The sequence below is a fragment of the Phyllostomus discolor genome, chromosome 7 (genome assembly GCF_004126475.2).
Source record: "Phyllostomus discolor isolate MPI-MPIP mPhyDis1 chromosome 7, mPhyDis1.pri.v3, whole genome shotgun sequence".
NCBI lineage: Eukaryota > Metazoa > Chordata > Mammalia > Chiroptera > Phyllostomidae > Phyllostomus > Phyllostomus discolor.
The window spans coordinates 126,336,501-126,355,885 of NC_040909.2; the positions used below are offsets into that span (position 1 = coordinate 126,336,501).

The following is a 19,385-nucleotide window of genomic DNA, read 5'->3' on the forward strand; positions in this document are numbered from 1 at the left end:
CCTCCTCCCTGCTGCACCTCCTTCCTCCCCTTGCTGTTCTAATGCCAATGTGTCTACTTTAGAGGTCCATGGTCAGAAGACCAAAGGATCTCTTGCCTGCATTACCATGGTACAAAAAACCCAAAGTTTATAATGTTCTGTTGTCTTGCTCTTGATCTGGTTAGCACATTCCCTTGACCACCGGGCAGCCCACTGGGTAGAAATATGATTCCACACATTTTCTGCTGGCTTTTCCGTGAGACTAGTGCAGTGTTTATTGGTGGTGGTAAGCTTCACAGGATTCCAGCCCCCTTAGCCAATTGTGCTGCTTGTTGGCACCCAGCAGGGGCAGATCCAGGCTTTGTGGAGCCCAAAGCTTAAACAGATTGGAGTTCTTCTTGGGGAAAAAAAAAAAGAGTATGAAGTTAGAAACCAAAAACTGTAGCAGGTATTGAGGGAGGGGCAATATGCAAAATCCTTAGTCTCGTGCTTGAAGTTTATCACCAGGGGACCTAGCCTGGCCTCTCAAGTTACCACTCCCCAGCCTGCAGTTGTCGCTGCAGTAGCCAACTAGTTCCCTGGGAGGACCCTGTTCTGATGTCTGCAAACCATCGAGAGTATGCGCTTCTATCTGCCCCTTCTTTATCTGGCTAACACCTGCTTTTTACGTCTTCACTTCAAGGGTGAGCTATACTGTAAAGCCTTCTGCGATTCCCCACTGATGCCTCAGTTCTGTGCTCTCATTTTGCAGCTACTCCCACACCGCATTACGGCTATGCTAGCCCTAACCCTAACCCCTACAACATGGTGACCTGCCACAGAGAAGGAAGGGTGCCTTTTATTCTGAATTCTCAGACATTGGGGCTGGGCTGGGCAGTTTGCCCTTCCCTCTCCTTTTTCTGTGCATCTCTGTTTTCACACTTCCTCACCTTCTGTTCCGGGACAGCCTTAGCCAATGGGAGGCATTGAGAAGGACCAGAGGGTGTGAAGAGGGGTAAAGTCAGGATATTTCTCCCCTCAACCACACCCCAGCCTCCTCTGTATGGCTCCTGCTTCTGCTGGACAATGTCTCACTCTCAATTCTAGGCCCCACCAGAAGGCCCTAGGCAATGGGCTCCAGTCACACCCTTTCTCCCCAGTGTCTTTGCCCTCCCAGTGGTGAGAGTGGCTTCCTGCTGTTGCTAAGTTATGGGTTGCCCCATTGCCTTTATTTGGTTGCTTAATCCTATTACTAATGTAACCAAGTGCCCATTTTAAATTCCCTCTGCCTAAAAGCTCTAAATAGTTTATGTTTCCCTGGCTGAACCCTGGATTATGGAGGTATACTAGATGGCCAGTTGTTTCATGGAAAAGGCAATAGGAAGAGGGACCCTTACCAATAGTTTGCAAAGTTTGTTGACTTTTAAAGCAACTGTGTATTTTCCAGCCGTGGCCACCTTAGGCCCAAACGTGGAGCCGCACATGCTGACAATAATCCTACAGATTAATATGTACGGATAGCAGAGCCTGGATAAGTGCAGAAAATACTTGCTGAATTGAGTCCAATAAACCTGCCGTCTTGTAGCTAGGTACCCATCCAGGACCTTGCACCTAGTAGGCATTCAAACATACGTTGACTAAAAAGCATAGTTGGCTTGCAATACATCGCCAGCATCTCCCAGACAATAGACAATATAGTAACACAGTTGAAGCCTTGTCTCACAGTGTCTGTGAGTTTCCGGTAGAATTACAATGAAAGCATTAACCAGGCCTTGCATATCTGTCTGAGCATAGACCCTGGGAGTTGCCCAGAACGTCTGGGGTCATGAGGGAGTGACTGTCTCCACGTAGTAGTGTGAGAGTCCAGCCTGGAGCGCTTGGTGTGATCAGGGAGCAAAGGAATTAGCAGACTCTCCTTACTCAGAGGTAAAAAAAATGGGAGCCCAATAACCAAGGGCCAGACCCTGAACGTGTAGTCGGTGTGAGCAGGGTAAATCCTCTTGAAATTAACCCCAAGGCTTGCTCAGAGCAGAGGTCAAATGTGTAAACCCAGGGAAGTAAGGTTAGGGAATGTGGCAACCGCAGGGTTGATTTCGGGCCAGAGAAAATACGCAGACTGTTTCGGCAGGCAGGTCAGGAAGCCACAGCTACAGCAAACAAGACTAGAAACACAACCTGGAGGCCCAGCTTGGGGTGGAGGGAGGCAGGGAGCGCCGTGGTCACCGGCACAGGCTTCAGCACCCACCTGCCTGGGGGGAGAACTTGGCTCTGTTACTTCCTAGCTAAAAACGAGTGACTTAACTTCTCTGTATTACAGCCCGCTTTTAGGGCTGAGGGTAGTGACTGCCCTCTTGTTTTATTGCAAAGACTAAATGAGCTCATACATAAGGCATCTGCCATCCAAAACCTAATGAGGTCATGTGGAAGCATAGCTGATATACCAACGAGCCACATCTTTGGTCTGTCAAGGTCTACAATCAGACTTTGTGCTTCATTCACTCATCCACTTGTTTGACAGATATTTCCCGAGTGCCTAGTATGTGCCTGAAACTGGGCATACAATGAAGAACAGTTCTCTGACCCAGTAGGCCAGTGAAAGAAAATACGAGAGGGTCAGTGTTAGGTTAGTGGCAAGGGAGAATCAGGCAGCCTTGAAGTCATTTCCAATGAGACTCTCAAGGAGGACATATATGGCACACTTCCCACTCCGGTGGGGGTGTTGATACTGGGGGAGGCTGTCCAAGCACTCGGGCGGGAGGCAGGTGGGAACTCTCAGTACTTCCCACTTCCTAGTTCTGTGACCCTGAACGTGTTCTTAAAAAAGTAAAATCTATTTTAAAAGTTTTTAAAAAAGAAATAAGAGAGTAAGATATTAAGATTTTGATGAGAGTAAGATCTAAACAATAGATCTTAAAAGTTCTCATTAAGAAAAGACCAAAAAAAAAGATGGATAATAGAAAAGACTTTTCTCTGATTGTCCTAAATAATATTGGTAACTCTATAGAAAACTAAGACTATTAGCTAAGTCATATTTTGGTCAATTAGATTTTCATTTATATCAGTTATGTTTATTTTTTTAAAATAGCAAGTGCAAGTTACTGCAAGTCATTGTGCAAGTTATTGAAGTCAATGATACTCATCTCTGAGGGGCACTAGTAGTTCACATTGCCACACAGGGAACTCGTCAGAAAAAGCATTGTCTCATAAGCCAGACATGTGAAAGTAAAGGCGAAGCTCCAGCCTAAGGAGTTTTGCTTGTTGATCCTTCAAGGTCATGCTTGCATGTCACAGTCAGCTGCATGTTGATATGGACATTCAGTTGTTCAGCTAGTCTTCCAGTGTTTAATAGACATCTGCTCACTATGTGTGAGACTCTGCTTGGATGTGACATTAAAGAGGGGGTGATCCCTGCAGTCAGCAGGCTCAAAGTTCCAGACCGGATGAACATAAGAACAAGCAATGCAATGGGTTAAGTGCCAAAAGAAGTACTGATAATACACAAGCAAAGAGCTCATTCACTTGTTTATTTGTTTGTTCATTCCCTCCCTATATATTGGTTATGTAGTATGTGGAAGTCTCCATAGCAGTGACGGGGATATAGCCTTGAATAAGATAGACAATCCTTTCCCTCTTGAATCCCTTACACTTCTTCTGCCTGTTATGGTTGTGGAGAAGCTTTGATTGGGTCTTGAAGAATGAGGAGTATTGATGGAGACAGCCCAGGTGGGAAGGGTGTGTCAGGAGGGAATATCCCATACACTCGGAGTCCCAAAGCCTTGGAAAGGGTGCTGGCACGTAGCCCCAGTGGCCCCATCTCAGCCCCAAGCGGCCCCATTTTGGGTCCTCACAAAGAGGTGTGTGAGGGAAGTCTTTATGGGTGACATCTCATTTTGTCTGTGAAGAGTGGCTATGTCCAGACCCCATTGCCTTCTGTCATCTCACAGACAATCTCAGGCTGATGTTTTAGGACAGTCGATTTCTCTTCTTTTAATCAAGGCCTACAAGGCTTATCAAAATATATCCAGATCTTTTTATTTAGAGATCTGAAGTCTGTAAGCTAAGCCTTCAATGTCAATCCCTATCTTAGGTACTTACATATTGATTTTTAATGTGGTTTTTTTTTTCATTCTAAAAGTAGATTTATAACCAAGTTCATTTCCATGGATATGGTATTCCTTCCATCTCAGAACCATAAGTGAACCCAGGGACAAATATTTATATATTAGCCTACCTCTAGTTGGATCATAACTTCAAGGATAATAAAATCTAAAATTCTTTGATGATATGTAATTGTATTCTTAGAATTTATTTTTAGGGTATTTTGAGGGGCTGGAATATTTTTGTTAGGATTTTCCTCTTACATTATCAATAGTATCAAATTCCACTTGTTTTTATCTACATAACTTAGAAAATTAAAACAACTAGGCTTTCTACTCCCCAATCTGCTCCACCTTTTGCTTTCTTTATAAATGAGCAGAGGATAAGTCAGGAAACTCTTATCAGAGGCTTCTTCCTGAGAACACTTCCCTGAAGGTCCTATCTGGCCCAGTGGCCTTGTGGAGAAGCAGTGTCGTTAACATTGATCCTTGAGGACCGACCGTAAGGTCACGGGAGGCCTCTGAGTCAGCTCACGGTTAGTCATGAGCAGCCTGGCATTAGTCATTGGTATATTTGATTGTGTTCCCTGTGGGGAAAGTGACTCCGATTCTAACAGTTTCTGCTAAATTCCCAGATGCGCGTTAGGGCATACTCGTTTGCAAGTGAGGGAGCACCTAGCAGCTACAAAGTACTCACTCTAATAGTAACCAGTTAGCTACTAGTTTAGCTCATTGGGAATACCCAGGCGATGTACTCAAGGTGGTTTTCTGCCTGAACAACTTGACTAGCAATCGAGCATTAAATGTTGGTCAGTCTAAGCTGTGTGCTTTTTGAATGTAGATTCAATGGTATTTCACTTTTGAGAAATCACATTCCTCCTTATCAGTTCCTAAGAGAAGGATGAGGCCAGAAACAGGAGATCAGAGGCTCTGAGGCCAGTGCCCTGCCCTCCTTCTGCTGTGCTGGTCTTTTTTGAGCTCAGAAAACACCAAGGCCACGGGCAATAGGCGTGGGTGCTGGGGAAGCATAGCAGTGGGTGGAGTAGCCCTGAGGGCCACTAATAAGGAAGAAGGGCTTTTTATTTATTTATTTTTAGAGAGAGGAGAGGGGAGAAAGAGAGGGAGAGAAACACCAATATGTGGTTGCCTCTCGAACACCCCCCACTGGGGACCTGGCCCACAACCTAGGCATGTGCCCTAACTGGGAATCGAACCGGTGACCCTTTAGTTTGCAGACCAGCACTCAGTCCACTGAGCCACACCAGCCAGGGCAGGAAGAAGGGCTTTTTAAAAGATGCCAGGATACCTTGACCCCAGGAGGTGGTCACAAGGAACACAGCAGTCATCAAAGCTTCTAATCAAGGGATAATTATGTGCACTGATTATGGTTATGCATATCATGTAGAAAGAACTACTAGTGGCTCACGAGTCTTTTTTTTTTTGTCAACTAATTCCAGCGCAAATACTACATGAACACCTTTCCTTCTGGAAGTTATAAACCAAGATATAGAAAGTGATTTTTTTCAAGGGCTGGGGTTCTTGCATGTTGCGTCTTCTCATTTGTCTGCAGTGAATATGTGCTACATTGAATGAGGAAAAAAAGTTATTTGTGATCTTAAACATTCTCAATCACTTGCACGTCTGCCCCCTATCAGATTGGTTATCTTCATGTATTCATGTTCCCTTCTAGGCTTTGCCAAATCACACAGTTTCTCTGTTAAGTGGAATTGCATCGAGATGCAGTTCCACCTTGTGCTATTTCAAAGCGTTGTTGCACATGCAAACCAGACACCAGAGGTCTTCTGAGGTGTGAGTCAGGGTAACCCAGACCCCAGGCTGATGCAACGCACTCTCGGCCTGGCGGGGTCTGAACACAGCATTCGGCCACCTGCCCGGCGGTCTCGTGATGGAACCTGCTTCGGCAATGAGGTGTCAGAATTTATGCTCCTTTGTTTTTTTGTGAAAATGTATAGTTTGTTAATAGCACCATAAATTATTTGGAATCAGAAGTCTGTTTTGTGGAAAAGACACAGGAATAGGTTTAGATTTTTATGGGGCTGACTCAGCCAAATCAAACACAGGCTTTCCCGAAGCTTCCAAGTTTTTAATGGAAACTCACGCTCTTCAGAACTTTGCTGCCTAATTATAATTCATGCCTTTTGCAGATACATTACAGGGTGGGCCAAAAGGAAAATGTTAGACATGTCCACTTGTGACTTCTATTGTGTTATTTGTGGAGTGCCGACTGCATACATTGAATGGCCTGGCGTGTGCAAAGACTGAGGCCAGCTCGTGGAGGGCTGAACCACTCAGTATGAAGGAGGAAGATAACCTTGCAGTATTGCAAATACAGGCTGCATGCTCAGATACAGAACCAGCCTCCTGTCCGTGGCTGTGCAAAAGTCACCTGTGTCAGGATGTAATTTACAAATCCCATGGCAACCGTTTCCCAGAGCAACCCACATCACTGTCTTCCTTAGAGAGGGCTTTTTAAAACCTAGAAAGATGGACTGCCAGGTTTCATTTTAAAGAGAACTTTTTCTTTTTTCTTCTTCTCCTTCTCCCTCTCCCTCTCCTCCTCCTTCCTCCTCCTTCTTCTAATAAACAGGTCTAACTGGTATCAAGGGAGAAAAAGGAAATCCAGGCATTGGAAGCCAAGGGCCAAGAGGACCCCCTGGGCCAGCAGGTAAATATTTCTACCTAACAGAAATTTGCAAATGAAAATCCTCAATCTCTATATTCACTGGGTATTACAGGAGAGGAATATGGCCATATTACATCCGTGTATCGAATACAAGGATGTATCTCTCATTCATTTTGTTAGGAGGCCAATTTGTTAGTAGCGATCCCCCTCATACAAGCTCCCAAAGTTACAGCATATTCTGGGATCTTATTAGTTGCATGAGTTAGGCTAGGCTAGGCTAGGCTGTAATAACAAATGTTTAGTGGATCGACACCACAAAAGTTTCTATCATACACATGATACAAAGTTTGATATAAGATGATTCCTCCCCCATTTGGAACAAAAGGCCCCCCAGGAGCAAGATAAAGGGGGCATATCAGCTCTCAAATTCCTAAATGTAGACTGACAGGAGTCACTTGTCGTATTTCACTAACCAGGGTTAGTCACGTAGTTCCAGCTGACCTGCAGGGGAGACTCAAAGTCTAGAGGACCATGCAGATATCTGATGGGCACGGATAGTTTCTGCCACCATGGTGGTCTCGCTGAATGAGTTTTGTGTAGAGCTTGCATTCTGTGTACCTTACTGGGCGCTTTTACAATGGTCTTTAGAAGATCATCTCATTATTAGAAACATAAGTTTGCAATTCCATAGGATATGTGCAATTCTCTGGTCTTAGCCCCATTGAATCAAATGTTTTATAGACTTTTCTTTCCAACCTAACAGTTATTTTAGGAACCAGTTTTTCTAGGAGATATTCCTAATGCAAAAAAATTCATTCTGAGTGTCAATACTTCTGTTGTTGAGACCGTATGACTGAATGGGTGCTGGGGAATACTGATGAAATGAAACTGAATGCACCTGTTTAAATATGTTCATGATTTACATTTTGGTTCCAGTTAAAGAATTTTATTTTGTGTTGAAAAATGTCTCTTAAATACTTTTGGAATCCAGGCCTAAAAACCAACAAACAAAACCTAACAAATCTTTTTAAATTGACACAAATTGTAATCCCCATTTTCATGGTAAGTTCTCCACTGATAGAAGCTAGCCAAAGGCATTTTGGATGAGTATATTGGGTCCAATTCTAGACTTTTTCATTTTCTTGTGCAAGATAATTTCTTTCAGACACAAACTAATTTATTTCAATATATTGAAATATATTGAACCAGTGCAGATGATGAGGTTCAGTCTGAGCTGTGTGTGTGTGCACGCATCCACACGTTGGCTTCTCACTGGGAAACAGAAGCTCCATAGAGAGAATAAGGCTGACAATGCTGTATTCCTTCTCCTTCAATATCCAAGAGGTGATAGAAAAGAATAGAGTTTGTTTTCTAGTTTCCTGAGCTGATTAAAAGCATTGCCCTCTTGGGGGGAGTATGATTCCCTGTCCAGGGAACCCAGTGTGGGAGGAACTCAATGAGTAGAGGGAGAGGTTGCTTCTTGTAAGAGTGAGTTTGCGTCTTGGTGGTCTCAAAACTCACCCTGTGGTGGTAAAAGACCAACTGCTTTCATTGTGGGTGCTTTTTAGGACCTGCTGGGGAGAGTCGGCAAGGAAGCCCAGGACCCCCTGGCTCCCCTGGACCACGAGGTCCCCCAGGTCACCTGGGGGTGCCTGGACCCCAAGGTCCTTCCGGCCAGCCTGGATACTGCGACCCCTCTTCGTGTTCTGCCTATGGGGTGGGAGGTAAGTGCTGACCTCTGTGGGCTTTGAGCAATGTTTTACCATAATTGTACCATGGTAGTGAAGGAACACTTAGAAAAGTAGACCAAATATGGCAGGGAAGCAGATCTTGAACTTCTCACTACCTTACGTTACCCAAAGATATCTTCTATAAAGTGCAAATTACTCTAAAGGATACCTCTTTAAAGACCAGAAGAAGTTCAAAATGACAGCCCATCTAAGTCTTCTTTGCTTCTAAATGGCAACGCACACAGACTTGCCCTCTGACCTCGTATTGGTCACTGGGGCACATTTTGAACATTCTTTGGGGCCACTCCGTCTATGTTACTGCTGTGGTGTGGCCACGACATCTCGCCAAACATTCCTCTTGCTTTGGAGGAAGCCTCTCACTTAGAAGTTCCTCATAATTGAGAGTCCCCTAGATTCTTTGGGATGACATCCTGCTCACCACATGCATCGATGACCAAAGATCGTTGTGAGAAGGAACAGAAGTGGCCATGTGGTCCTTGTCCCATTACTCATTCCTGATATGAGATTCTGAAAAGATGATGCCGCTTAAAAACATCTGCAGGCTGCGTGCTCGCGGGTTGGGCGATGAGACACTTTCTGACGTAGTCCTTCTTGGAAGCATCAAGAGAAAGATTCAGAGACTGCTTTGAGGCAATGAACTAATCAGTCAATAATTTAAATTTTCTGCTTTAGGAGGAATGTAACCTGATGTGCCAGAGGAACTGGTCAGAGTTTTGCTGATGTGTTTTTCTCTGTTCATCTCTTCCCTCCCTGTTCTCTCAACTCTCCCTGTCCTTTATTAAGATCTGATCCCTTACAATGATTACCAGCACTGAAGGGGAACTCCTCCACTCTGATGACATTGGCCTGGGAAATTGGCTATGGATACAGAATTGTCCTGTTGACCACCACCGCCCCGCCCCCCGCCCCTAACAACGGGCACTCTGCTTCCCTGCCTCACCTGCTTCCCTTCTGCCCACTGTCACGTCTCTGGCCTTCCATGCTCCCGGCGCACACACAGTGTTAATACGGGAACTCAACCAAATGCCCTGTCGATTATAATAGAAACTGACTGCTCCATTGTCGGCTTGGATATAGGTATATGATTGTGTACCAAGAATTTCTCCCAAACTCCCCTGTGTGAAGGCTGCAAAATTAAGTTACTTGTATGTGCCTTCTCCTCTATCCTGTCCCCACACAAGATGAATGGGCATCTTCCTCCCTGACCACCCTACTCCATTCTTCCTCCTAGCACCTAACCTCCCTACTGCCCCCTGGTGGTGGACTCCTAACATGAGATGGGTTTTTAAATTTTATTTTTCATAATTGTGCTGAGTTTTCAGGGTTCCTTTTGTAAATAAAACACATACTATTTAATCGTTTGGCTGTTACTCTACTTTTCTAACCATGTCTGTAACGTATCTGTCCCTTTCTTCTTTGACTAACCGTCCGAAACTTCCGGGGAAAGGAACAAGCCGTGTGGTGGGTAAAGGTCGCTGCCGCTTTCTACCCAAGCAGGATACCTCTGTACTGTAACGATCAAACCTACGTCTCTGCGGACCCGCATGAGGGGAGAATGTCAGTTCATGGTTTCTGGGTCCTATCGAGTCCCCACCCCCACTCTTCCTCTCTAGCGCCCCATCCTGACCAGCCGGAATTCACTCCCGTCCAAGACGAGCTGGAAGCGATGGAACTGTGGGGCTCTGGGATCTGATCGCCCGGTGAGGAACTGGAAGACCGGCTGCGGGAACACTTCAGGGACCTTATTCAAGCAGAATGTCGTTATGTGGTTTGTATACTACCTTTTAGGGGCATGTCCTCCTTGGATACTGTTATTATGGACCAAAAAAGTATATTTTTAAAAAAATCCCCTTTACCTAGGACACCATAGGGTTGATTTTCTTTGTTGTTTTAATGATGTGCCAGATTATTTGTTTGTTTGTTTGTTTGTTTTCCAAAGAAGAGTGCTCAGAGAAAAATTGGCAAAACAAAATTGAACGTGGAGTCTTTTCCGTGTTAGATTATCTCGAGTCCTAAAATGCAACAAGGCAGATGAGATTGCATGCAAGTGCCCTAGCAGAATAAGAATTTAAAGAGATTCAATATGCCATTTACCCCTAGCCTTGCTGGAAAGAAAGGGAGATATTATTGGAGAAACTGCCTCTTGCTTAATTGACGTGTCCGCCTCTGAGGTAACTCGTTTCTCTGCTGTCCAAGAACATGTGCTATAAGAAATCCTTTCTGAATTTGGTGATATTGAAAAATAGATTTAATGTTGCAGTGGTTTTTGACGTGTACAAGAATGACTTTCCACCAGTTCTAGCACAAACAGACCCCATTTTGATGAACAACTTAAAGTATTTCCAAGGCTTGCCCTCCTTATCTCCATGGCTCACTTTGTACGTGCAGATAAGTTTTTGCAAACCCATTTGCATTCTCTTTTGTAAGCAAATAAAAATGTAAAACAACACGTGTGGACTCTTTTTACCTTCGTCACCTTAAACTGAGCTGAGTTTTAACCAGAAGAATAACAGTTGCCTTCCTTTAGACAGGTACCCATTCATTCATTTATTCATTCATTCTGAGTGTCGTGTGAAGCTTAACAGAAGACGCAGTTGACTTGAAGTTCATTCATTTGTAACCCACCAAACAAGCAATGGTAGTAAAAGTGCAAGACTGATGCTAAATGTTGACCGATGGCTGACTGAAGAGCCCATATATCATCTGGTATAAAAAAAAAAAAAAGCCTGAAAAACACTAGAAGGCAGAGAGTGAGGTAGAATCTAATGGACTCTAACCCTGAAACTATAATTTATCTTTTGTTCACAAAGGAAAAAAAGCTAAATTGGAGACAGATTTGGGTCCTATTATTTACTGTTGAAAATAGAAATGAAAGAGAACCATATGCTTAAGGTATGCTCTTCTTTCCCGTAGTGTCTTTCTAGTAACAGCTAATTTTAAATAGCAGAGACGGGGTCAGTTATAATGAGAAGCTGGATTCTTCCCAGATCAAGAAGCTCGTCCAACCTCCTTTGGTTTCCTTCATCATACAGATCTGGTTTATGGCCTTCCCGGTGGAAGCTGTCAAGCAGTAGGTTCTGCTTGCGGGCTTTTGGGGGTCCAGGCTAAGAGGTTTTTGGCACCATTGCAGAAATGAGAGAAAACGGTGAGCTGATAAGGAACAGATATTCCCTTTTAGTTACACAACAGGATTCCACGTGGAGAAAGCAGGAGTGGTACAGAGAACGCTTGCCCGAGGTTGCTCAAGATGGTCTGACCCCAGTCACCTGAGAGAAGTCCTCCCTAAATGAGTGGGGTGTGTCACCAGTCACCTCACACCTTTGTAGCTTAGATTTCTTCGTCTTTTAACAATCGAGTAGAGAGGAGATGTTCTGTATGTTTTAGTGCTTGGTCCTTGGAAATTCAGTCTAATAAGGTGTCCCTCAAAAGCCTCAAAGTTTGTTATAAATGGTGCAGGATAAATCATTACAAGTTTAAGCCATTCTTATCATTCTTGAGTCATGCAGACACGCTTGGTTTTGTTTTCCTTGGTGATCTAACTTTGTTTATTTAAGCTACAGGGAAGTTTCATTAGTTTGGAATGTGTCGTCGCTTGGACCCACTGGATCAGATTTTTAGTGGGTGACATGTTCAAAATAAAAGGTGTAATTCAGGTTCAGGAGTTTTGTGTTTACCCTATATTGCCTTGTAATAAAATCTGATTTTGAATTGCATTTTTACTGACTTACCTATTTTGGCATAAATACACTTATATCTTTTTGTGAAATAAAGCATCATTTCACAAAAAAAATACATTGATCTTCAGAACTTTTTATCACTTTGGTTAGAAACTCAGTTTCTTTGGGAAATAATTACTTTTAAGGTAGTATTATTTATTCAGATGAGCTTCCACTTAATTCTGGGACAACTCTCCCTACCTCTTTCTTTTCACCCTCTGCTGCCCCACCTCATCCTTCCATAACCTGCAATAATTTTATTTTTTATCTTCACTTTTATTTATTTTTTAGAGAGAGGGGAAGGGAGAGAGAAAGAGAGGGAAAGAAACATTGATGTGAGAGAAAAACATCTATTGGTTGCCTCTTGTACATGAGGACCAAACTCCCAACCCGGACATGTGCCCTGACCGGGAATTGAACCTACAACCTTTGCCTTTGCAGGACAATGCCCAGCTAATCAAACCACACCAATCAGGGCTCAGGAAGTGCTTCAGTTCTGAGGATAAGTCCATGCACACCGAGCTGTGGCTTGTCCTTTTTGGAGCTCCCTCTCTGTTGCTGGAGAAAGACAGGAAATGAGACAGTAGGCAACATGAATTCAGGTTGTGATGAATAGCATGACAGACACAGGGAAAGTGTTGAGAAAGATATGACGAGGTACAAAGGAGCATCTGCTGCCATTGGGTAGATGGAGGAGTGTTCTCCAAGAGCCTGATGTTGAAGTTGACACGTGAAGATGAGACAAGGTCTGGGAGGAAAAATCAAGCTCAGATCTTGTCAAATACAAAGGCCCTCTATCAGGAAAGTGCTTGTCATGTTCAAAGAGCAAAGGTCAGTACAGCAGGAGAGTGAATGGAAGCGTGAACAAGGTAAGGTTGGAGACCGGAGCCAGAAGTGCCGTGTGCACCGAGTTCAAGATTTAGATTTTAGGTTCCGTGAGAAGCGATTGATAGGTTTTAGCAGAAAAGTGTCATGATCCGGTGTGTGCTTTAAGTTAGTAAGGAAAAATGGCTCTTGCAATGAGCCATGTTGTTGAACTTCCCTTCCGAGGCTGCCATTGAGCAGTTACTAGCGGCCAGGCCTTCTCCAGGGGCTTCAGAGTTGTGCCTGTTAGACTGGGCTACGTCATGTTGTAGAAACAACACACGCTAACGTCTCAAGAGCTTTGCACACTATACCTCTATTTCTTGCTCCCACGAGGGAGAAGGACAGCTGTCCTGCCTGTCTTGGCTCCTTGTCCGACACTGCTGCGGCCTTGGGTGCTTCCCCATGGACGTGTACTTCTGTGATCGCCACGGGAGGGGAAGAGAGGACATGAGAACCATTTCTCTGTTCTGGGTGAATCGCATGAGCGCATTCAGCTCCACAGGGGTGGAGAAGTATGATCCTCCCAAGTACTCGGAAGGAGAAGGAAACCAGAAACATGGGTGAGATGCACTAAAAAGCACCACTTCTGCTTTAACTCAATGGATCACAGCAATGCAAGAGCTAGTTCACTATTGTCCCCATGAGGAGACAGGACAGGAAAGTTACTTGGCCAAGGACACACAGCTAGAGTTCAAACCTAGGCAATTTGGCTCAAAGCAGCCCCTCTTACCCTCCAGGCTACTCTGCTCACGTATGGATGATTCTTAAATGGTAATGGCAAAAAGGGGTGGAGATGGGACTTCCTGTAGACTAATGAACAGAATAGAGGCATGGGAACCTGGGACAGATGGAAAGTGAGCAGAGGGGGTGAGGAAGGGGGGTTATGATGGAAAGAAGGGGAAGGGACTAGACAAAGAACATGTGTGAGTGACCCACAGACATGGACAGCTTCGTGGGAATGGATGGTGGAAGCAGGGGAAGGGATGGGTGGAGGAGGGCAAAGGGGGAAAAATTGGGACGACCTTAACAGAATAACAATAAAAAATGATTAAAAAAACATGAAAAATAAAATGTGTTGATTTGCATCAAACAAACAAACAAAAACCACAGACTCCCAGACTGAGAGGAATCCCCAAAGATTCTGTTTCAGTTGTTTGGGTGGGGAATGTTCCTTTTTTAAACCAGGCATGTCATATGACCAGTGGACTGTAGTCTGAGAGCCACTACTTTGAGATGATTCTGGTTGCACAGTGTGCGAGTGGGCTGGGAAGCATCATCGTGGGTGAGAAGACATCGCCGTGGTTGATGAAAGACGGTGGAGGATGGGGAAGCTCACGGGATTGCCAGGACTGGCCAGTTAACTAAAAATGGAGGCCAACAACTCAGTGGACGGAGATACACATATACCCCTTGGAAATGACAGGTTTGGGGCAGAGAGGTTAAAGGGTTCCATTTAGGAGATAATTGAGTGTGAGGTGTTACACAGGTGAGCTGGAGCTTGGGAGAGTTAGCGCTGGGGTTGGAAGTGAAATAGTCACGCACACCCAGGTAGCAGGAAGGCCACAGACAGGAATGAGGTCACCTGGATGGTTTCCCGCCTTCTACTTTCCTTCCATTTTTTTGTTTCTACAAATTCTCCAACCTAGTTTACTATGTTCTTTTGAAATATAGCTCTCAGCCAAATGTGTTCCAAACTACAGCCACAAAGAACTAGTTGCAAAACCCTTGTTGCATGCTCTCTCTTGTCTCTTTGTCGTGCTTTTTTTTTCTCCTTAGAAAACCCTACTTTTCTGCCTCGCCCCAGTTTCAATGACCTACTTATGTTCACACTCAGTCGTCAGAGCTCAGTGAGGCTCCTCTTCCTGACTCCCAACACAACCACGCGACAACCGCGATAGTATGACACCACAGCCCCCTTTTCTACTTAGTTCCTTAACTTCCGCGCTCCTGTATTACTCGTGCTCGGTCTTTAAGAGCTTTCAGACGGCCCACAGTGTGCTTAGCACCTGACCGCTGCTCCCTGAATGTTTGTATGACCGCTTCATCTCAGCGCAGTTTCATTTATCATCCTAGTTAAACCACATACACTGTCTACAGCGGAAAGATTTTTCTCTAGGCTGAAGCCAGAGCATTTGGGAGAAAGAATAATGCCTAGAAACAAATGATCAGCTTTAGTAAAAGCTTGCAAATTCAGATTGATTAGGTATTTCAGAATACGAGCAAGAGGTGTTTAAATTTTGTCTTGCTATGAATGTATTCATTCGCATGTTCACGTATTTGCCCACCTCTCTTGTGCGTGCCTCCATCCATCTAACAAACCGATCATTAGTATCCGCATGGGTTCAGCCATGTGTTGCGGTGCTGCTGGAGAAGAAAAGATGAACCCAGTGGCATAGGCACTTCCTAACTTCTTGTTCCATGTTGAAGCATGGAAAGTCATTGGGACCAGACTGAGAGAGAGAGCTATCCTATGCTAATGTGTTCAGATTTCTGCCTGAAGGCACTAGGAAATCAGTGGGTGTCTTAAAGCAGATGAGTCACCTGATTGGGCTTATTATTTGGAGGCTACAACCTTGATAGACTACACGTGATAGACTAACGTGGGGAAAGGCCACGGAAGGAAAAAAGATATTTTTTAAGATTTTATTTATTTATTTTTAGAGAGGGAAGGGAGGGAGAAAGAGAGAGAGAGAGAAACATCAATGTGTGGTTGCTGGGGGCCGTGGCCTGCAACCCAGGCATGTGCCCTGACTGGGAATCGAACCTGGGACACTTTAGTTCGCAGCCCGCGCTCAATCCACTGAGCTACGCCAGCCAGGGCTGGAAAAAAGATATTTATAATGAAGACCTGTCTTGTACTGCTAGCTTCTGTTCCGGACACTTGCTATTAAGTTGATTTTTACAGGTGAAGGTAAGTATTCCCTCTTTACAAGTGATCACACAGGCAAGGTAAGTAATGTGTCCAAGGGTACACACACGAGGAGGCAAAGAAGGGATTCCAACTCCCAGCGGTTTGCTCCCACGGCTCAGGCCCCCTCTCTGTGTGTCCCATGCTGCCTGCTACAGCTGTTCAGGGCACGAGGGCCCGGGCCCCCGCAGTGCAGTGAGGAGGCAGAGGAGATGCCCGCTTTGGGAGCTGATGGGGAAGTGCCGTGGGCAGAATTGACTGCCCGTTGATGGGTTGGGGGCGGGGTGACAGGCAGAAGGTAAGGACGGCATCGAGCTTTCAAATTTGGGAGATGGAGTGAATAGTAATTTCGCTGAGATAGAAACTTGAGGGGGATGAGAGAATGGTTTTAGAACGGCGTGTTTTTTTTGAGGTTTTCCTGCTTTTCCGAAGTAAGCTCAGGATTAACAGCAGACAGGGGCTTAAGGAGGATGGAACGGGGTGGAATAATTTGGGATGACTCAGTGAGCTGTAATAACCGGGCAAGACTCACTCCCTTTGGGCCTGGCCCCAACAAGAAGGGCTGTTCACATGAAGAATGAAGGTTTCCAAGGTATGAACCAAAATATTTGGTTTAAAAAAAATCCTAACTTTATTCTGATTTGCTGCGGCATTGGAGACAGTGGTGTAAGGGGTTCCTTTGTGCTCGACGGGTCCAGAGAGTTGCTTTACCACAAAGTGCTGGCTATTTTAAATCTTTTAGGGCAACTCCATCATTAACAAAAATCGACCACATGAATATACTCACAGCAGTTTCACATTATCATCAGACTGAATAATTTGATTAAAATTTATCTGACACAAGACACATCTATTGTTTAACAAAGAAAAAGTTGCAGAACATTGCAGTAGTCCAATATTTATTTATCACTCTGTTCATCTCTCTGTATTGAAAAATCAGGATGAATAAACTCCAGATGCGTAACCATGGTTACATCCCAGGTGCGGGACTGTGGGGAACACTGACTTTTTAAAGTATTAATTTCACTTAATTGTTTATCTCTAAGTATTGTTTGAAAAATATTGTACAACAAGAATGTGCTCAGAAACAATATTTTACAGGAAAATCAAAAGACTTTGGAGTAGAAACCTACTTTATAAAATAATCTATAGCCTTTTTAAAAGCACCGTAACTCATGACGTGGGGAAGCGAAGGGGAATGAGCCGCTGATGTTTGGAAAGATGGTAGGCAATGGCAACTAGAAAAAGAAACAAGAACAGGGGCAGGGGGCTAACTGCGTCTCCAGGAGCTGTGGAATGAAGGACTTGCTCAACTTGGCAACATTTATGAGCAGAGATGCAGAAATGTTAGTAATGGTTTTTCTCTGGATCTTGCTAAGCAAAATAAAAATCACATGCTGGCATGAGTAACCATATTTTGTTACTTGCTTGTTTCTTTGTTTCATTACATGTTATCTTATTGATTGAAAAATATCCATTACCCACATCGCGCAGTTCAGTTTTATTCGCCTAAATTTTAAAAAATGTTTTGTAACAAAATCCGGAGAAGTAAAACTACCTTTGTGCTTAGATCTAAACTGAATTTTGTATGGTGACAAAGCCAAACCAACTGAGTGGGACGGACAAGAGAAATGCAATTACTGGAGACATTTTTATTTTTTTGGCCCCCAGGCATCCGGCCCAGAGTCAGTGAATCTGGATAAAACTCTGTCCCTGCCATGTCCTAAAAACCATGTCACAAAAGGGGTAACCAGTCCAATGCCCGCTCTGGGCAACATTCGTGTCTGAACGTGCTCTGTTATTGAACAGGTGCGTGAAGAGAATTGGGTTACTGGAAAATACGTGTGTTTTCTCTGTGCTCGTCCTTTCTCGTGTACCTGCCTGCATCGTGCCTGCTAACTGGGGAGCTTGGGGGCTGACGGGTTGGCCTTCACAGAGAGCTCCTTTTATAGACATTTCAGTGATCAGATCTGGCTGCCACAGGAAGCCCTGCTCACTAAATCTCCCTTGTCACCTGCCGCCTGCTGCTGTTCTCGGAGTGTCGCCGACAGGTTCTCTATCTGATGGCCCTCTCCAGTGTGAGCACATTTCATCCCACCCGGCCAGAGCCCAGAGCGCCGCTGCAGCGACAATGGGCAACAGAAAAGCTACACAACCGGAGACAATTCAGAAGCTGATGGTGCAGGAGCAGCAACTGTTGGTGGGCGACATTCCCCAGCTTTGTGGAAGTTTCTCTTCTCCTCAGATCTCCAGCCGTCCATATCTGGGGCTGTTTCTGAAGGAATTGGACCTATGCCTGCATGGCCAAAAATAACTCTCAAGGACGGGAGTAATTGAAGTGTCCCAGCAGCCCGCTCGCCCAGGAGTGTGGCAGAGTGGGGGCGGGCTGGTGTTTCTGCTGACCTATTTCCAGCCGGCCGGACAAGGACAGGTGTGGTTACCAGAAAGACTGTGGCTTGGACTGCATTTCCACACCTTAACATTTACTTTAAAAAAATTGTTTTTCATGCCTATCAAAGCAGGCACTGACTGCAGAAACATCAGGTGTGTCTGGAAGCAGTCACCTGCTTCGTTACTCCTCAGGGACCTTGGCACTGTTGTCCACACATTCTTTCCTGACTTGGTTCGAGTCTGGGGTTCTCATCTCCCTAGCTCTGGTATCAAATTGGCTGCTGTGTTAGAAACGGGCTCCCTTCAGCCAAAACTATACTCTCTGCTTCCTGAATACAGACTTGTTGCTTACTACCCGGATTCTGTCAGCGTGGGCTGTGTGACATGTTCTCAACCAATGAAATACGTCTGGGAATCCCAGGTCAAGAGGATTAAGAAGTATGTGGGTCCTGTCCACCTGTGTGTTTCCCGTTCACCACCTGAAGGCGGAAGACTCCAGGGTCTTATGGGAGGGTAGGGTCATGAGGTGGAAGGTGTTTGGGTATCAAAATGAGTTTACAGAAGGCCAGTGACTAATCAGGAACATTTGAATTATGTCGTTAGATGAATAGGAAATAAACTTTTACTAAGAACCCAGAAATATATGTTGTGTCAACTGGTAGTACAGAGCAATGACAGCAGCTGTCACTCATGCCACAGTTGTTACGGACTATAGACCTACTATGTGCCGGGCACTCTTTTAGAGGTTTCCAAGAGCCAGACACTGTGCTAGGTGCTGGGGATGCACAAAAGAGAAAGACACAGTTTTGGCTCTCAGCAAGCTCAACTCGGCAATGGAGAGAGAAGCAATTATAACACAATCAGGGAGTGCTCAATAATGTAATATGTACGGGGAGGAGAAATAGCTAAGAAAGCCCCGTGGGACAGAGAAGGATCGGGCAGGGATGAGGGTCGGCAGAGGACAACTGGAGAGAGTTATTCTGTGACATGAGGCATGAAGGCATGGCCGTTTGGGCATCAGTCATGTTTAAGAGGGACTGGAAGGTGAAGTCC

The 19,385-nt window shown here is 44.8% G+C and overlaps 1 protein-coding gene across 3 annotated transcripts in view; it reads left to right on the top strand.

Annotated features, from left to right (window-relative positions):
* Positions 1 to 10,899, top strand: part of COL14A1 (collagen type XIV alpha 1 chain) — a 194,939-nt gene extending 184,040 nt beyond the window's left edge. For 2 of the 3 annotated variants that reach the window (XM_028534047.2, XM_036031380.1), the window contains exons 46-48: positions 6,664 to 6,741; positions 8,268 to 8,423; positions 10,064 to 10,899. In XM_028534047.2, coding sequence (XP_028389848.1) covers positions 6,664 to 6,741; positions 8,268 to 8,423; positions 10,064 to 10,143 — 314 coding nt within the window. In that variant the 3' untranslated portion in view covers positions 10,144 to 10,899. Of the gene's footprint in view, positions 1 to 6,663; positions 6,742 to 8,267; positions 8,424 to 9,233 lie in introns of all 3 variants that reach the window. The other variant, XM_036031381.1, reaches the window with a different exon arrangement.
* The last annotated feature ends 8,486 nt before the right edge of the window (positions 10,900 to 19,385 follow it).